This window comes from Gopherus evgoodei, chromosome 8 (genome assembly GCF_007399415.2).
Source record: "Gopherus evgoodei ecotype Sinaloan lineage chromosome 8, rGopEvg1_v1.p, whole genome shotgun sequence".
In the NCBI taxonomy this organism is placed as follows: Eukaryota; Metazoa; Chordata; order Testudines; family Testudinidae; genus Gopherus; species Gopherus evgoodei.
The window spans coordinates 104,517,591-104,535,380 of NC_044329.1; the positions used below are offsets into that span (position 1 = coordinate 104,517,591).

General features: G+C 41.1%; 1 protein-coding gene across 1 annotated transcript in view; it reads left to right on the plus strand.

Moving 5' to 3' along the window:
* The window catches only part of AGBL4 (ATP/GTP binding protein like 4), a 1,406,381-nt gene that overhangs the window by 388,031 nt on the left and 1,000,560 nt on the right, over window positions 1-17,790 (plus strand). The window contains 1 exon segment of the mRNA XM_030571608.1: window positions 6,703-6,797. Within this exon segment, the coding sequence (XP_030427468.1) occupies window positions 6,703-6,797 (95 nt within the window).

Here is a 17,790-nt window from a genome sequence, read left to right on the forward strand (position 1 = left end):
GCCATTTTAGAGAGAGGCAATACAGTGTGTTTTTCTCTGACCTTTGTGCTAAAAAATCTGTCTCCCCTTTCTTTGGACAACTTCCGAGTTCACATGCTTTGGAACAGACACCTGAAATTTGGCTGAGGAGTGGCCTTAAGTGTCATCAATTTGCCTTTTGCCTCAGGAAAATCTAGCCAACTTATAAGTCTTTGAAAAGTAGCACCATGTCTCCTAATGCTGATCAGATTACACAGGAGCTCTCTCCACAGAGCAGCTGACTTCAGGGGTAAAGCCAGACTTTCCTGTTAATGACCGCTCCTGACTGCTCTGGAAGTTGGGCTGAGGCTAGTCACTGGAAATGAGAGTAGGGAGCCCATCTCCAGTGCTCCTAGTGATCCCTCTGTTGAACCCCAGGCAACATGGAGAAGACAGCCCTCTGATTAGACTGCAGAGGGACAGAAGTAAAACTAGGGGGAGGGGTGAAGAAGTAGATTGCGACAAGGTGTCTGGTGAGACTGGGACTGGAGTAGTGGAAGTGAGAAACTGTGAGTGGCGCTGGCTGGCCATGGAGACTGGGACTGGGAGCCACGGGGAGGCGATAGAGCCTGGAAATGGAATATTATTGGTAGTCCATCACAGATGATGATGACAATGACGATATTGTCGCAGTTCTCATACATGTTTACACATATGACTCTGCAGTCCGAATCTTGATGCACAGAGTTGGCTGCACTGAGGGCATAGGAAGTGTGTATCTATGGTGTTTGATGATGCAGCTCTGTGGCGCCTTTCACGTGCAGCCTGGAGATAATTTCATTGATCCCACTCAAACTTGTCACATGCTGAGCTTGTCGGAGAGCACCAAGGACTCCTGTCCTGAGCCATTTGCTCAAGTTTTTCAGGATTGATGCCAGCCCATTGGAGACTGCTCTTCATATTATCTTTGAAGTGCTTATACGGATGACCCCTCTTTCTTTGGCCCTGACTCAGCTCCCCATGCAAATCTGTTTTGGGAGATGGTACTCTTCCATTTGGATGACATATCCAGTCCACCTAAGTTGTGCTCTCAATAACATGTCCTCAATGCTGGTTGTGTTTGCTTTTTCAAGGACCTTAATATTGGTGACTTTATCCTGCCAGTGAATGCTCATTATTGAGCAGAGTGAGCACATGTGAAATTGCTCAAGCTGTCTAACGTGACCTCTAAAGAATTCATGTCTCAGATCCCTACAGGAGAGATGTTAGAAACATTGTACTGTAGATCTTCAATTTGGTAGAGAGATGGATGTTGTATTGGTTAAGAACTTTTGTTCTAAGTCGGCGAAGGGCCTGGCTGGCTTTATTAACTCTGAAGGAGATTTCCTTATCGAGGGAACTGTCACTTGAGATGGTACTGCCCACGTACCTGAACTGATCCACATTTTTCAACTGTGTGCCTTAGATGAAGATAGCTGGCACTGGGGCATTTTAAAGAGGTGCTGGTTGGAACAAGACCTCTGTCTTCCTGAGAGTGATGGTGAAGCCAAAGAGCTGAGATGCTTCAGAAAATCTATCAATGATGACCTAAAGTCGTCTTGTCTATGAGCCATCAAGGTGCAGTCATCTGCAAGAAGTCCCTTGACGAGAAGTCTCTCCAGTGTCTTATTCTTAGCACTGAGTCTTCAAAGATCAAGGAGGGAGCCATCAAGTCGGTAGCGGATGTATATCCCCTGATCCAAGTCCTTTGTTGCATAGCTGAGAACACAAGCAAAGAACAGTCGTCGCATGCTAGAGAAAGACAGTTTCCCTGTCTCGCCGAGGGCAAAAGACCCAATCGGCTACCCTCACCAGATTTGGCTGTTCATTGAAGCGGTTTCCTGGGGTGTGGCTGCTGTCGCATGCAAGCAGTTACTTGGAGCCACAGGTGGGAGCTGGGTGTAGGTGGGAACCAAAGCGGATGAACTACTCCCAAAGGAGCATGATGTGTTTCTCCAACAGAGGTACTATCCTTCCCTAGTCCCCCATGGAATGGGGGACAGGTAAAATGCCAACATGACCCTTGATGCAAAATACTACAAACAATGGCTCTCAGGGTAACTGATATAGTAAGCCTTAAGAAGGCATATGACCCTTTTCAAGGCACTGGCACTCAGGTAAAATGTAAAATAAAATTAGCTCAGGTTTTTCCCAGCTTTTGTCTTGGTATTTTTCCCTAATCACACCTCCCCTAACAAAGTAGAAATATGTTTTAAAAGGCCTTTACTTGGAGAGGAGCTGGTGCACTTGTGTAGCATATTTAATCCTGAAGATAGGGCAGACAGTTACTCATCTTGTTTTCTTACTGTTTTATGTCCACTTTAGGCTCAGCAAACAAGCCACCATCACTTGACTATTTGGCTCTAACATAGTAAGCAAGAAAGTAAGTCTGTTCCTTTTCCTCTCCATTTCTGTGAGGAGTTTTGAGATTCCCTAGGCAGGCCACCGCTTCAGACTTAGCAATCCCCTGAAACAGCTCCCACTGCAGTTCCACACCCCCCCGCCCCAAATTCTCACATCCTTTCTAACAGTAAGAGAGAGAACAACAAAGAACAGACACATCTGAGATAGAGAGAGAGAGAGACCACAGTGTGTGTCTCCTCTATCAGTTGCAGGTCTCTTTTTAAGCATCCTCTATGACTATCAGTATTTTTGTTTATGCTCTTAAACAAGTTGAGTATTGAAATTGCATTAATCATGCAATGTCACCCATTACTACCCCTCAAAAGTAATAAAAATCATGCAGAGTAATGACAAGGTGGTTTGAATTGCTATTTTCTATGTGAACAGTGTATACCTAGTCTTGTTTCTCTTTATGATTTATTAATAAAGAACATCAGTAAGGACAAAATCACACCAGCAGCCTATTTTACTTGTTTGGCAAATGTTTGCTTACTGTATCACTAACTTTTATTACAGTACTTCATTTCAAAAGACGTTTGCATAGCTTATTGAGCAAGCTGCATATTTTTTTAGTTAAGGGGTGTACATTGTTGCTTTTTATTTTTATTTTTTTTAAACACACTTCACTGACAGCTGCATAGACTGCTTTAATACTTGACTGATTAGCTGCATGTTTCAGTGCTTCTGATTTTTGTACTTTATTAATTCAGTGTCATACTTTGATAAAGTTCAGTTCTGTAGTGGCTGAATTTTAGGTCCTGCCAGTCTAACTCTGTGCCATACTGAAAAGACTGAACACATTGTTAACTGCTAATGGTACCGTAAACATTAGTGGTTGAAATTTTATACTCTGTACTGTTTGGTTAAATGAACTGCATATTACTGTTTTTATATACATCACTTATCCAGTTGTGTACATTTGCTCAACTCATTATACAAAATCAGCTTGGTTGGAATAAGAACATTCTCTACCAGCTGTCTGCTATGAGTCAGTTAGTACGTAACAAAATTAGCAACTTTTCTTTTTCCAACAGTGGCATGATTGTTTCCAAAGTATAAAGCAATTGGTTTGGCGAACCTGTTTGTTTCACTTACTCTGTGTAAACATCCAGCCTAATATCCCGATTTGTTGCAACTTAATTTGCTTTTACAAATTAAGCAGAGCTATATAACAAATAAAAAAGCCTCCAACAAATAAAATGAAATGCTTGTACTTACAGTACAGAATTAACCAAGTACTTGTAAAGGGTTGAACACACCTGTGAAAGAACGGTGCTGTGCACTCTAAGTGTAAGAGATAAGGAATAAATAGAACTTTCACAAGATGGACATTACATCCAATAAAGAGTCAACCCAAATACTGGAAATGGAAAATATAAAAATTAACAAATTAAGCACATAGCTTAGTCAGCAAATTATGAAAATGAGCTCATATGATGACCCATAAAAAAGCAGCTCAATGAGCAGAATATATCGTACTCAGACGCTCAGCTTTGTGGCTTGATGAGTTATCTTTGTACCAACCTCCACCTCAACCAGCTGCAGTAATTCATGCATCTCAAAGAGAGGCGTTCCTCTCCTTAGCACAGGGGAGTTACGCTAGCCCAAAGTTTAGTCATTCCCATGGTATGTGAGGCTCCAGTGAACATACCATGGGAATGACTCACCCAGAAAAGGTTTTGTTTTTTTTCATGTATAGCAGTCAGGCAAGATGTTTCCATGAGTTGCACCCTTCCATCCCTTAAATCCTGCCACCAAGCAGCTCCAGAACTTCCTGCTGCAAACATGGCTTTGATTTTTGTTTTTGGCTTTGACCAGTAACCCATCCTTTCATATGGTTAGGTTACTGGCTCCTTAACTGGCATACATATATTTTGAGTCTTACCCAAGTCTGGTGGTGGTACCTTCACCAAAACAGAGCTAATAACTCCTCTTGGACTAAACTTGGCAGGATCAAGTAAACCTAGATCATCCCTGACAGGTGTTTGTCCAACCTGTTTTTAAAAACCTCCAATGATGGAGATTCCACAACCTCCCTTGGAATCCTATTCCTTAACTACCCTTTGTCATAAACCTAGTCCCAGATTTGGACCTTAGCGTCCAAAATATGGGGGTTAGCATGAAAACCTCCAAGCTTAGTTACCAGCTTGGACCTGGTAAAGCTGCCACCACCCAAAAAATTAGAGTGTTTTGGGGCACTCTGGTCCCCCCAAACCTTCCCTGGGAACCCCAAGACCCAACTCCCTTGAGTCTCACAACAAAGGGAAATAAACCTTTTCCCTTCCCCCCTCCAGGTGTGCCTGGAGAGAGAGACAGAAGCAAGCTCCGTGAATCTAAACAGAGGGATTCCACCCTCCCCGTTCCCAGTCCTGGAGAACAAAATTACCAAGAGCTAATCTCTCTTCCCCCCTCACCCAGAGGGAATGCAAAGTCAGGCTAGTAAATGTAACACACACAGATTTCCCCCTGACTTCTTCCTCCCACCAGTTCCCTGGTGAGTACAGACTCAATTCCCTGGAGTTCCCCACTAAAGAAAAACTCCAACAGGTCTTAAAAAGAAAGCTTTATATAAAAAGAAAGAAAAATACATAAAAATGGTCTCTCTGTATTAAGGTGACACATACAGGGTCAATTGCTTAAAAGAAATATGAATAAACAGCCTTATTCAAAAAGAATACAATTCAAAGCCCTCCAGCAACTATATTCATGTAAATACAAAAGAACATATAAATCCCTATCTGATCTTTGGTACTTACAACTGGGAAACAGAAGATTAGAAAGCAGGAAACAGAAATCACTTCTCATAGCTGAGAGAGAGGCAGACAGAAGACCCAAGAACAAAGGACTCACACACAAACTTCCCTCCACCCAGAGTTGAAAAAATCCTGTTTCCTGATTGGTCCTCTGGTCAGGTGCTTCAGATACTTATTTCCAGGTGAAAGAGACGTTAACCCTTAGCTATCTGTTTATAACACCCTTATAGTTAGAAAGTTTCCCCTAAACCTCCCTTGCCTGAGATTAAGCCCATTTCTTGTTATCCTACCTTCAGTGGACATGGAGAACAGTTGATCACTATCCTCTTTATAGTTGCTATTAACATAGTTTAAACTATCGGGTCCTCCTCAATATTCTTTTCTCGAGACTAAACATATCTAGTTTTTTAACCTTTTCTCATAGGTCAGGTTTTCTAAACCTTTTATCATTGTTGTTGCTCTCCTCTGGAATCTCTCCAGATTGTCCACATCATTCTTAGTTTGGCACCCACAATTGGACACAGTACTCCACTCAGAACTAATGAGGCCTCAGCTGGAACAGGACAGTTAGCTCCCTGAGTATACTCAGTAATGAGCTCCCAAAATCCTAAGAACCTGTTCCCTTCCAGGTCCTCGGCAGCACTTTGGCGGGGTGTGTGTGTGTGTGTGTCTTCATTCGCTCCAGGTTTTCGGCAGCATTTTGGTGGCAGGTCCTTCACCTATAGTGAGTGAAGACTCCCCCACCCCCAGCCGCCGCCGAAGTGCCGCTGAAGACCCGGTAGGGAACCACACGGTGAGTACAGTACAAGCTCCACATGCCTGTCTCCCCAACCCATGTCCTGTCCCCCTCAGAACCTGCAGGTTTCTCCTCATCCCCTCTCCCACTGGGGTAGCAGCAGCAGCCCGGGGCTCCAGGGGCTATTTAAAGGGCTGGGGTGGTAGAAGCAGCAGGAGCCCCGGACTTTTTAAATAGCACCCAGAGCCCCACAGCCCTACCCCAGGGCTCCAGCAGTGGGGCTCTGGTGGCAATTTAAAGGGCCTGGGGCTCTAGCCCCTTCTGGGAACCCCAGGCCCTTTAAATTGCCCCCTGGGGAAGCCGGGCCACCCTTTTAGCAACCAGTTCTGCACCAGCTTCTAAATTTAACAACCAGTTCTTGTGAACCAGTGTGAACTGGCTCCAGCTCACCACTGAGTATACTGTACCTTATCTTGACTCCAGAAAGTTAATATGTCCTGAAATGATATAGCCTTTTTTCACAACTGCATCACATCTCATATTGAACTTGTGATCCACTATGACACCCAGATCCTTTTCAGCAGTACTGCCATGTAGCCAGTTATTCCCCATTTTATAGCTGTGCATTTGATTTCTTTTCTTTCTAAGTGAAGTACTTTGCACTTGTCTGTGTTGAATTTCCTCTATGAAACATCATTTAGGCATGTATGTAGTTACTTTATGTTTTTGTACAGATAGAAAATGAGAGTTTGTACAGAACAGATTGTAGTTTATAACTACTATAACTGAGGTTTTTTTTCTCTTGTTTTTCAGAGGGTAATTTTCAACATTGTCAACTTCAGTAAAACAAAGAGTCTCTATCGTGATGGAATGACTCCAATGGTGAAATCCACAAGCAGACCAAAATGGTAAATTATCATTCTAAAATTTTGCTAATAGCAGAAGAGTCTTTTTGTTTAGCACTTACCTTAGTTTCGGTGCAGCACTGTGTATCCGTGAAGTAATGCTTTTCAACTAATGCCATATTTCAAATGGATTGACTAAGACACCAGGAGGTGAAATGACTTGATGGCGTACAATGCAATGTAGACAACATAAAAATGCACACACACAAATATTATCATATATATGATGTAGAACTTTTGTTTGATGACGTAATAAAAATATCTACTACTAATATGCAGACTTAGTGAGCCTGTCCTAGAGTCTACAAAACTTCCAAGAAGTAGCTAGGAGATTTGCCTAGTTTGGATTGCAGAATTAGGCCATAAGTGAAGATTAATTTACTTAATCATTCAGAACCAGATTCTGGCATCCCCTTCCGAAGTATATTAAGTTGTGCAGAGCTCTTACTCTCCCCAGTCACATGTGCTGGGGTCATTCAGAAATTTGCCCTACTGAGTCTGTGAGAACAAAATGGTGGCAGCGTGTAGTGCTACAGGCAATGCTGGATGCCCTACAGTGTGGAAAGTCAATGCCCCCACCTCCTTCTGCGGTGTCTGGAAGTCTAAGCATGGAACTGGGGCAGGGGGGAAGGGGCGGAGGGCAATGCATGTTACAGCCTGTGGAAGTATGTTGTGGTGATCACACTCCATATGTTCCTCCATCGGGTATTCTGCCTGCTATGTCCTGGACAGGCACAATGCCTTTATATACTGTTGGTGACATCTTACTGCCAAAGAAGCGTGGCTGAGTGAAATGCTGCTACCCTGAAGTCAGTAGCAAAACTCCCATTGACTTCAGTGGGGATAGGATTTCATCTTTAGTGTCTAACTAAGAGGCCCCTCCAGAATCTACAGTGAGGAAGCCTACACAAAGAATCTAAGCTCTGAGAAACAGTTCTTGACCTGGCATGAGGTGGCCTATGCTCTGAAACATGGATCGACATTATGTTGGCTTTAGCCGTAATAATTCAGCAAAGTGAGAACATTTTACAGTCATTATTCCTAACTGGTTAATTCAAAATAAATGTTTGAGCGATCTGCATGTGCAAGTCATCTGACTTTTATACATTTACCATTCTTAAATATGTCAACTGTTAAAAGATTGCCGCCTCCATAATGTTCCGTTTTTGTTGCCATAAGACGCATTCTTATAGAAATGTTTTTATTTTAATCACCCGAGATGACAATTTTGCCTTAAATTAGACTGTAAGCTCATCTGGACAAGGGAAACCTATTGTACCTTGTATTTGAGCAGCACCTAGCAGGATGTGGTCAATCCTGGATGGGTGCTACTGCAATACATATTTAATAACAATCATTTGGTGTATAGCTACTGCATCTACAATCATCTTAATTCTGTTTATTATTGTATCCCAAAAGGGTCTTATTTTGGGTCAGGTCCAGAGCAAATTTAAGAGATTTTCATCTGCTTTCAAAATTTCTCTTTCCTAACCAAGTCTACTGTTTTAAACTAATTATTTTGTGTGTGTTAATTTCAGCCTGAAATCAGCTGTTGCTTTACTACATACATTATTCCTTATTTTAATTTCAAATTAAAATGTAAATCTCTTTAAAAAACAATGTAAACATTTCTAAAAACATATAGAATCCTTCATTATTTCTGAAAACCTGTTTCTCCTGCATTTTCCCAGTGATTTATTTATTTTTGTGTTTTATATTTTTGGGGGTGTATTTGCTCTCATGAAAGTGAGGGATGAATAGCACTACCTGGAGCCAGGCAGCAGGCGCTATGTGGCTTTCTCCTGCAGCTCTGTCGCTTCCCAGTAATCCTGTTTCAGAAATCCTAGCTCTAATTTTTGGAGCTATTTACAATATATAAAACAGCTTTAGCAATGAAATATATTTTTACTTTAAAAATATAATTCTATTAAAAAGAAATAATTTGTTTTCTAATAGTCTGTGTTTGAAAACATGCTATTGTACTTTGAAGAATGTGGCAAATTGCCAGCACTATTATGATGGGTCTCACGCTTTCTCTTCTTTGGGGGGTGGTTCAGGGTGCCATTTCTTGCCTCTAAACTGGAATATTAATTGCTCCACTAGTGTCCTAGAGGAGGGGAGTGGAGAGGGAGGGACCTAGGCCTGCCCTGTACTCCAGGTCCCAGCCCAGGGGCCCTGAGGATAGTGATGAACCACTTGAACTGACGGTTCCTTCCCCTGGCCCAGTTCCTTCTCCTGCCCTTCAGCTTGTGGGGGGCTTCCTGCCCTCCCTCTGTACAAGCCAGGTGCCCCTTTACCTAGGGTCTTGGACTTCTTAGCTCACTGCAGCACTTCTCCAAACTGTCCTCTGCTTCCCTTCAAACTGTCCTCTGCTTCAACACCAATTCTTTCTGCTCCAAACTCTTCTCTACTCCAACACCAATCCTTTCTGCTACTTCTCCCATACTGTCTGATTGGAGCAGGGGGGTTTTTATCATGTGACTGACTGCAGGTGCTTTAATTGGCTTCAGGTGCTCTAACTGGCGTCAGGTGCTCTAGTTAATCTATAGCAAACTTTCTTCCCCTTACAGGGAATAAGGCTCCCTTCTAACCCTCTCTGCTGCCCTCTGGCCATGCTGTATCATAAGAAGCACAGCAATTCAGGCTCTTTAATGATATTGGGGTCTCCTCTCCTCTCAGTATGATTTACTATATTTTAATGTTAATGGGAGTTGTGTGCACACCAAGGGAGGAAATGCACCCTTCAATCTTCAATATACAATATGTTCTTTCTTATAGCTGAGTGTCTTTCTTTCAAATTATTTGAGACATTTTTACAGACATTTCTATACCATGGTATTCTTGTGAAACCTGTAAAAATTATTTTCCATGTTTTCATTTTGTTGGAGCCGGTTGTACTAGTACTTACAGTTGCTAACACAGCTTTTGGGTAGCTCTGGTTCTTTAATATGAATGGGATAATTTCCAGTCCTATTTATTCTGTGCTGTTTGTTGCCTGGTATAATTATTCTGAGGCTAGTAGGAGGTGTTGGGTCATTAGGACTCTGCAAAGGATCATGGTGCAGGATTCATCACCATAGACTGTAACGTTGGTGGAAGTAGACATGATTTAAACTGTTTTCAAAGTCAGCATTTTAACAGACATGATGCAGATGACTGTATTAGACAGAAAAGGTTAGAAAAAACTGTGATACAGTGTAGATTTCTTAAAATCAAGGTAAAAGAAATCAAACTTGTAGAAGCAAACCTCTAGCTATTTGCTAACACTGAGTTCACTATTGTACCTACAAAGTACACTATACAGGGTATATATTATTTCATTTTCATTACGACTGCCTGGGCGGATTCCAGTGCAGTTGCATGCTCCATACTGAAATTCTCCCCAAATTCACTTGGTCACAAATCATTAACAGAAGAACAAGGAATCACAAACGTAGTTACTTGTGTTTCCTTCTTTTATACAGGCAGGTTTTGGTTTTGAGACAATAGAAGACATGTTCAAGAGATGCATGCATATAACTCACCTTTAAGAACTGAAGTTATGGGCTAATTTGGGAGGGAGGGGGAAGTGTTTCCCACTGGTTTTAAACTAGAAGCTTAATGTTGCATCCAGTCAGTGCCAAGAGCTCTAGAAGGAGAATGTCAAACATAAGTCAACATTTTTGATGAGTCATTCTCTTGTCCTGTAGGGCAAGATCTTTAAATGGAGTCAGCATCAAGGTTCAGTTAAGCATTACTGATATAAAAAGAGCACTCACTGTGACACAGATGTTTTGGTGTTGACACATACTTCTTTGTTGAAGTAAGGTCAGACATTCCTACTAAGGAGCTCTGTGTAGCCCAAAAGCTTGTCTTTCACCAACAGAAGTTGGTCCAAGAAAAGATATTACCTCACCCATCTTGTCTCTCCATTTAAAAGAGGCAGCGGTGTGCTGAAGAATAAGAAAAAGCAGCTATCCTGGAGGAGAAGACTTTTTTTTTTTAAATGGGAAAAGTAGAGTAGATACAGATGAAAACATCGTTTTCACTGACAACTTCAGAGTCCAGTCCTCAAATTATGCATACCCAGGACTGAATGTTTAGAACATAAAACATTTGGAGAATAAATCCAAGTATGTTAGTTTCTGGTGGTTTTTCTTCCACACAATATGTTAATATTAAATTGTATGTCTGTCAGTTACATCAGTCAAATCTCATAGCATTGAATCACTGCTTATGTGAGGAAACTCAGCATCATATCACATCAGGTTGCATCAGTCACATTTCATGGCAAATTGAACACAATGAAACTCAAGATTGTAATTCAAGCCAATGGGATACAAAGTAACTTGTCAAATAAGGTTGCTCAAAGTGATTTGTTAATTTATAAATGTTGAAGTAAGATATTAGTGTCATGGCTTTTTCTGGCAATTACTATTGCAATTATATAGACCCTACGTGAAGATTAGTGGGAAGTTGTTTTTCTTTGTGTGTGAATTTTTTTTTTTTTTAAAGATCCATCTCCTGCTGTAAGATCACTTTTTTTCATTAGGTTTTTTTTTTGTTTTTTACTTGTGATTTCACACTATAATCTCTGCCTTTGGAAGCTATTAGTAAACTTTAGGTGCAGCGATGAAATTACACTTACTCACTGAGTATACTTGTATCATTACATTGACTCTAGAAAGTTTTACCACTTTCTCAAAGTAAAATAGAAAAGTGACTTGTTCGGAAGACAGCAGATTTTCTAAATGATGAAATGAGAAAATATTGCCTTTTGGCTGGGAATAGCTATAAGTCTTGATTATTCAGTGTATCATTGTCTCGTTGGGGACATTAGTATTTCAAATTGCACTAATCTTTTAAAACTAATAACTGGCCACTCATCACCTTAGGTATTTCAGCAGGATCACATGCAAAATTCTAATTAGTATTTATAGAATAGCAACTCCTCCCAGTAGAATAGTAGCTGTAGCTGGCAAATATCTGGTTGACACCTGTTTAAGTCTTCAAACAGCCACTGTATTTTGTTCTGCATTTTAAATGACCAGAGAACAGAGGTGAAAGTAAGCCGGTACGATATGGTGTACCAGGAAGAGCCAGTACGCCGTGCCGGACTGGACCGGCTTCTTCAGCAGTGATTTAAAGGGCCTGGTGCTCCTGCCACTGCGGGGAGCCCCGGGCCCTTTAAAGCGCTGCCTGAGTCCTGCTGCCGGAGCTCCGGCAGCAATTTAAAGGGCCCAAGGCTCCCCGCAGTGGGAGGAGCACTGGGACCTTTAAATCCCTGCCGGAGCCCTGGGGCCCTGGCAGCTGGGCTCTGGCGGTGATTTATAGGGCTTGGGGCTCCTCAGAGCAGCCGGAGCCCTTCTGCCGCTACCCCAGCCCTAGCCCAAGCCCTGCCACCTCATGGTAGAGGTGGCAGGGCTCCCATGGTGTTCTAAAGGGCCTGGAGCTCTGCGGTGGCCAGAGCTCCAGGGCTCCCAGCTGCCTCTGCAGCTGGTAGCTTTGGGGTGATTTAAAGGACCTGAGGCTCCCAGCCACAGTCAGAGCCCCAGGGTCTTTAAATCTTGAAAGGCCCCACCTCTTCCAGTTGAGGCCACGCCTCTTCCAGTCGAGGCCACGCCCCACTCAGGACTCTGGCTTACCGGTAGGTCCTTTAAGTTACTTTCACCCCTGCCAGAAAGTGCTAGGTAAAGTCCTCATAATTAAGGTATAAAGGATGATAAACAACCTGGTTCTTGAGTGCATGAACTACAAGCTTAAAGGCTGTTCTTCACTTGTGATGCAGTATCTCAGCACATATTTGTTTGTAAGCAGTGATACCTGGCAAAATATTATGGAACCATCACCACACAAAGAGAAAATTTATGTCTAGGTTTAAATGTTTCTATTTTTAATGTCAGGTTTCAAACGTCTTTGTGGCAATAGTGTCACTAATTTTCTTCTTTTATCTCATTCAGCATGATGGGTTTTAAATGGATAGTTGGCTTCCTAGTCAAGCAGACTGCCATGTTTCTTACTATAACATTTGAGTTTCCTGCACTCAGAGGGTTACTGGAAAAGAGAAATGCTGCAGAAGCCATGTATATGCGTATTTTAGAGAAGAGTAATCTGTATGTATCCCTGTAAATGTTATTGTCCTCATGAGGCATTTTGACACATGCAGAGAAAGCAGTGTATATTTTATGAATGGTACTCCTGTATGTTCCATTCATCAGAAGAGGGCAAAACTGTTATGAAAGAATCTGAATTTTTAAAGCTTGTTTATTCTTGTGAAATTTCCTTAACGTGTGTGTGTGTGTGTGTGTGTGTGTGTGTGTGTGTGTGTGTGTGTGTGTGTGTGTACACAGTACAATGCTACAACTACCACGTCTACCTGTCTACCATGCTGCGGTATATACTTAGTCATTTTTAGCAGCAGCTTTTTTAGCATGTACTTACATATCCTTAGCAATGAGATAAGCCGTTTGTGAAACAGACAGTCATCTGTGGAGAAACAGATGAGAAATACAGTACCAAAACTAATCTATAAAATGTACAGTATATAAAATGTACAATGGCTAGGCTTAGTGATAGCACCATCTGAATTTAGGTAAAGGAGATTAACAGCCTTTATCATTAACTGACTTGCTCCTTCGGAATATTTTAGAACTTTTACTACTAACAGGAAGCTTCTATCTGTGCGCTTTTTATGGTTTTGGTTTTGTTGGGGTTTTTTGATGCAATGTTTGCTTGCCTCTGTTTTTTGAGGGATCTGGCAATAAAGCACACTGAGAATCAATCTGTAACATTTTAGTCTAGAAACAAGGAAAAAAAGGTTGATAGGACAAACATCCCCTGGATAAGGGTCACAGGCAACTATCAACATTTTTTACAAAGTTCATGGATTAAACAGAGCTGCATTTATATCTTTTTTATTAATTCGGCATTATACAGTAAGCAATAGGAGTTTATTTTTAGCACCAAGATATCTGTTTAGAATGAAGATATGGTGGTTTTGATCTTTTAGAATTTGGCATGCGTTTGAGAGGATATTATAAACTATCATAAAAATGGCTTTGAGAACCAAGCACTTCTGTTTCTGAAAAGTAGTGTTTATGTGGTTCTTATTAAAAAAAAGTGGCTGTGTCTTACTATGATGGGACTATTTGCATTAAAAATGTTTGTAGGGCTGGGCCCCTAACTTGTGTGGATTTAAACATGTAAAATTGGGACTTCTATCTAAAAACAAGATCTATAAATTAGATAAACATGGACAACAGTGAACTCATATCAGAGTCAAACTTCAGCTAAACAAGAGGACATAGCAGCTGTTCATCGTGATTTTTGTACTTTGAACTAATGGAGAGAAGCTGAATGAAAATCACCTTAGATCAGAATGGCATTAACCAGCCATAAAAACTTAATAGTAAGAGTCCTATACAGACAAAACAAAGTGCCACTGAGAAACCAACTTGAAAACCAGACTGTTAACATAAGATACAAAAAAGTACCAAAAAAATCTACTCAGGAAGTGTGATATCTAAAAATGTTTCAATGGTCTTCAGAATGTCTTTCAGAAATTAAACACCCCTATTTTAAGGGCTTGTACTGACCCTCTGACGAGGGTTGAATTTTATCTTTAACGAAGCTGGTGTCCTATAGAAATATAATGTATGATCATATAATTGAAGGCTATAATGTGAACATATCAGGCACAGCATTGCATGACCATTGCATGACCAACCTTTGGCTCTGGCTTTTCCTTACTTCTTAATTACTTAGCATTGCTACTTTAAAGTTCTTTTAAACATTTTTTTAAACTATGTTATGGTATAATTATCTATATATATCGTAAAAGCATAGGCTGTGCAATATGTCACAGATAACATTGTGGGAACCACCTAAACTTCTTGAATTTTCAGTTATTTTTAGTGCTTGATTCAGTCATTAATCCCAGTTTTTTTCATTCATTTTCTGTGAAAATAATACTGTTTAGTGAGCAGAGAAAGAGTAAAGAAAGAGACTGGGCATCAACCATGTTGTGTATTATCAAAAAAAAGAAGAATGATCTGGCGATCAGATGGGAATGTATTTGTAATACAGTGTTCAATGCTAAGACAATAATTCAGTCTCTTTTATAATAAACTATAATATAACAGAATAGAGATGGATAATGAGATGGTCATTATGTACCATGGAAATGGTCAGATGCAGAAAACATGAAGCTACAACTGTACAATATCTGTACAAACTGTCTGGTACCTATAATTTTATCTCTTGGGGTTGACCAATTGGAACAGATACTAAGCCAAAATATATACGGGGACTGATTTTTACCCAAGGAGTATGTGTGTCTATGTATTAACATTTGCATTGTATCGTACTATATTTGGCAATTAAGAATGAAACATGACAGTGTAAAGAGAATGCCCTTTCATGCCTCTTGGAGTCTTTAGAAGTTGGGGGAAAGTTTTTGCTATTTTAACTGCAATTATCCAAATTCTGGCTTGGCATGTATACAAATATATAATACTGTGAGATTTTTGCATGAGGCATAGAATCAGAGTTTAAGGCCACAAGGGACCGCTTGTATATCACAGGACACCAGCATCTGCACACTAAGCCCAACAACCAAAATTAGACCAAAGTATTACAGCCCACGGACACTATACTATCACATGCCATAGGCAGAGAATAAGAGGGATGGAGGTGCCCCAGTGCCTGAGGCAGGGAAATGATTAATGGGAGATGTAATCAGATAACCTTGGCACATGACCGCACCCTCATGCTCCAGAGGAAGATGAACACCGCCAAGGTCATTGCCAATCTGACCTAGGGGAAAATTCCTTCCAAACACCACATATAGCAATCGGTAAGACCTAGAGCACATGAGCAAAACCAACTAGCCAAGCACCTGAGACTGAGATTGCTTAGTGCCACCACAGAGCCCTGGCCTTCCCCATCCAGTGTCCCATCATTCAACCAAGAACCACAGAGAAAATGAAAACTAACAGGAGTTCTCCTAATGTTTGTATGCACTATTTCTTTGGACCAGATACTCATTCTGATCTAGCTCCTTTGCTTTGCTCAAGTGGCACAACAGAGCTAGATTCCGGCCATAACTGACCAGCTGGAGTTCCCTTACTTGGAAGAGTTGGGCTCTCAACTAGCAAAAAGGTGTCAGGGCTGGTTCCTGTGCCTGCCACCTGCAGCCATCAATTTAGGAGTCACACTGGGGGAGGGATGTCGTGTGTGGGAGATGATCTCTACTGAGTATGTGTTGGCACATGGCCTGTTAGGAATTGCTGATTATTTGCTGGCATATGGCCCGTATGCCACTGGGGTAAGTTAGAACATGAAGCCTCCACTAGGTGCAACCCAGCCTACAGAATGAGGGAGGCATAACTGGTTCCCTGAAAGCTCCCCCACTTTCCTGTGCCAAATAATTGACAGACATGGGGGGAATCGACCCCTTACTCCACTACATGAAAATGTTTGTCCTACAGCTTTCTTCCCCCTCAACCTATAACAGTGGAATAGGAGACAGACAGCATTTTGATGCCACTACCAGGGCAGGGAAGAGACAAAGATTTTTTTGAAGGGCCTGTCCCTGATTATTTAAGCCTCACCCAGACTCCCACCTTCCAGTTTTGTTTGCCTCCTCACCTGAGAAGCATGAAGGCTTCACCTTAGTTCTCCAGCTCACACTCTCCTCTCTTTCTCTCTTGCTGTCTTGGAAGAACATGAAAGAAGAAAGAGGAGACAAAAGAAAAGAAAGGAAACAAAAAAGGTGAGATCAGAAGAAAGAAGCCAGAGGGCTGTTTCAGAGTGTGTGGAAGGCAGAGCTCATACCTCTGTGGCCAAGCACAACCCTCCTCAGAGGTCCTATCAGCCAGGGCCAGCCATTCCGTTGATTGCTGTGATCCCATTTTTCAAGGTGATACTCGGAAGGCCCAGTCTCTGTTTCCCCTCCAAAGAGGGAAGAGGCTCCCCTGCTGCTGGCAACGATGGCAGGTTGCCTGCCTGCCTGCCTGATGTCAGCACCAGCCTCAGCTTGCAGCACTGCTTCACACCTTACCTAGTTCTACAGATTCTCTGCTACCACAAAGTTCAGGAGGTTCTGGACTTGACCTCATAGCTAGCCCACTTCAATTAAGTCCTTCAGGTGTATTTCTTCTGCCATTTTTCCTTCCTTTTTTGCCTCCTGTTTACTGTTTACTTTCTGATGTACAGCTCTGTTCTCAATGGCTCTGGAAATACCTCTAGGAAAGGGGTGTGGCTGAGGCATATAATTAGAACATAGATTCAGAACTCATTGACTCCTTGCTTCCTAGTAGGTGGCACCATAATTCTGTCCCTTAATCTGTCATATTACAAGAAAAGAGGAGACTAACCACAATTACTGGTAAGTAATGGCATCTCTTTTCATGTACTTTTATTAAATAAATAGCACTTTTGCAATTATTACACAGGTGGATTCTTTCAAAAAAACAAAAATTCAGCGCTCAAATATATCGCATTCAAGACATTTTTTTTAAAGTATATCAAATCCAGTTAGAAAATTCTATAAAAATGAGCAGCATAAAGATCATTTTGTAAGTAAACCACACAGCTTTTTTTAGCGATTTTCATTTCTATAGGTGAAAAATATTTTTAAACAAAGTTTAGCAGGAAATAATACTGGAGAGCTGGAAGCCCAGAGAAGTGACATCCAATGATGAAGTTAATAATTCCTAATCAATGTAGAAACTTATTGTAGTGATAACAGGAAAAAATTCAAATTTTATTTTTACTAAAGTGCAGATTACCTTTTTATTTAAAAATGTCAGTATCTGATCTTTTGTCATATGCCGTCACAATAGTATGATTCTATTACGTATTTTGCAAAATGGATTAGCTATACATGAAACCCTTTTGGTATGTTTTAAAGACGCATCATTTATGGTTGAAGCTTAAAAAAAAATTAAACCTGAAGTGATCCTCAATATTAATAAATTTGGGAGTATCAAAATGAAAATAATTTAAGATGACTTTT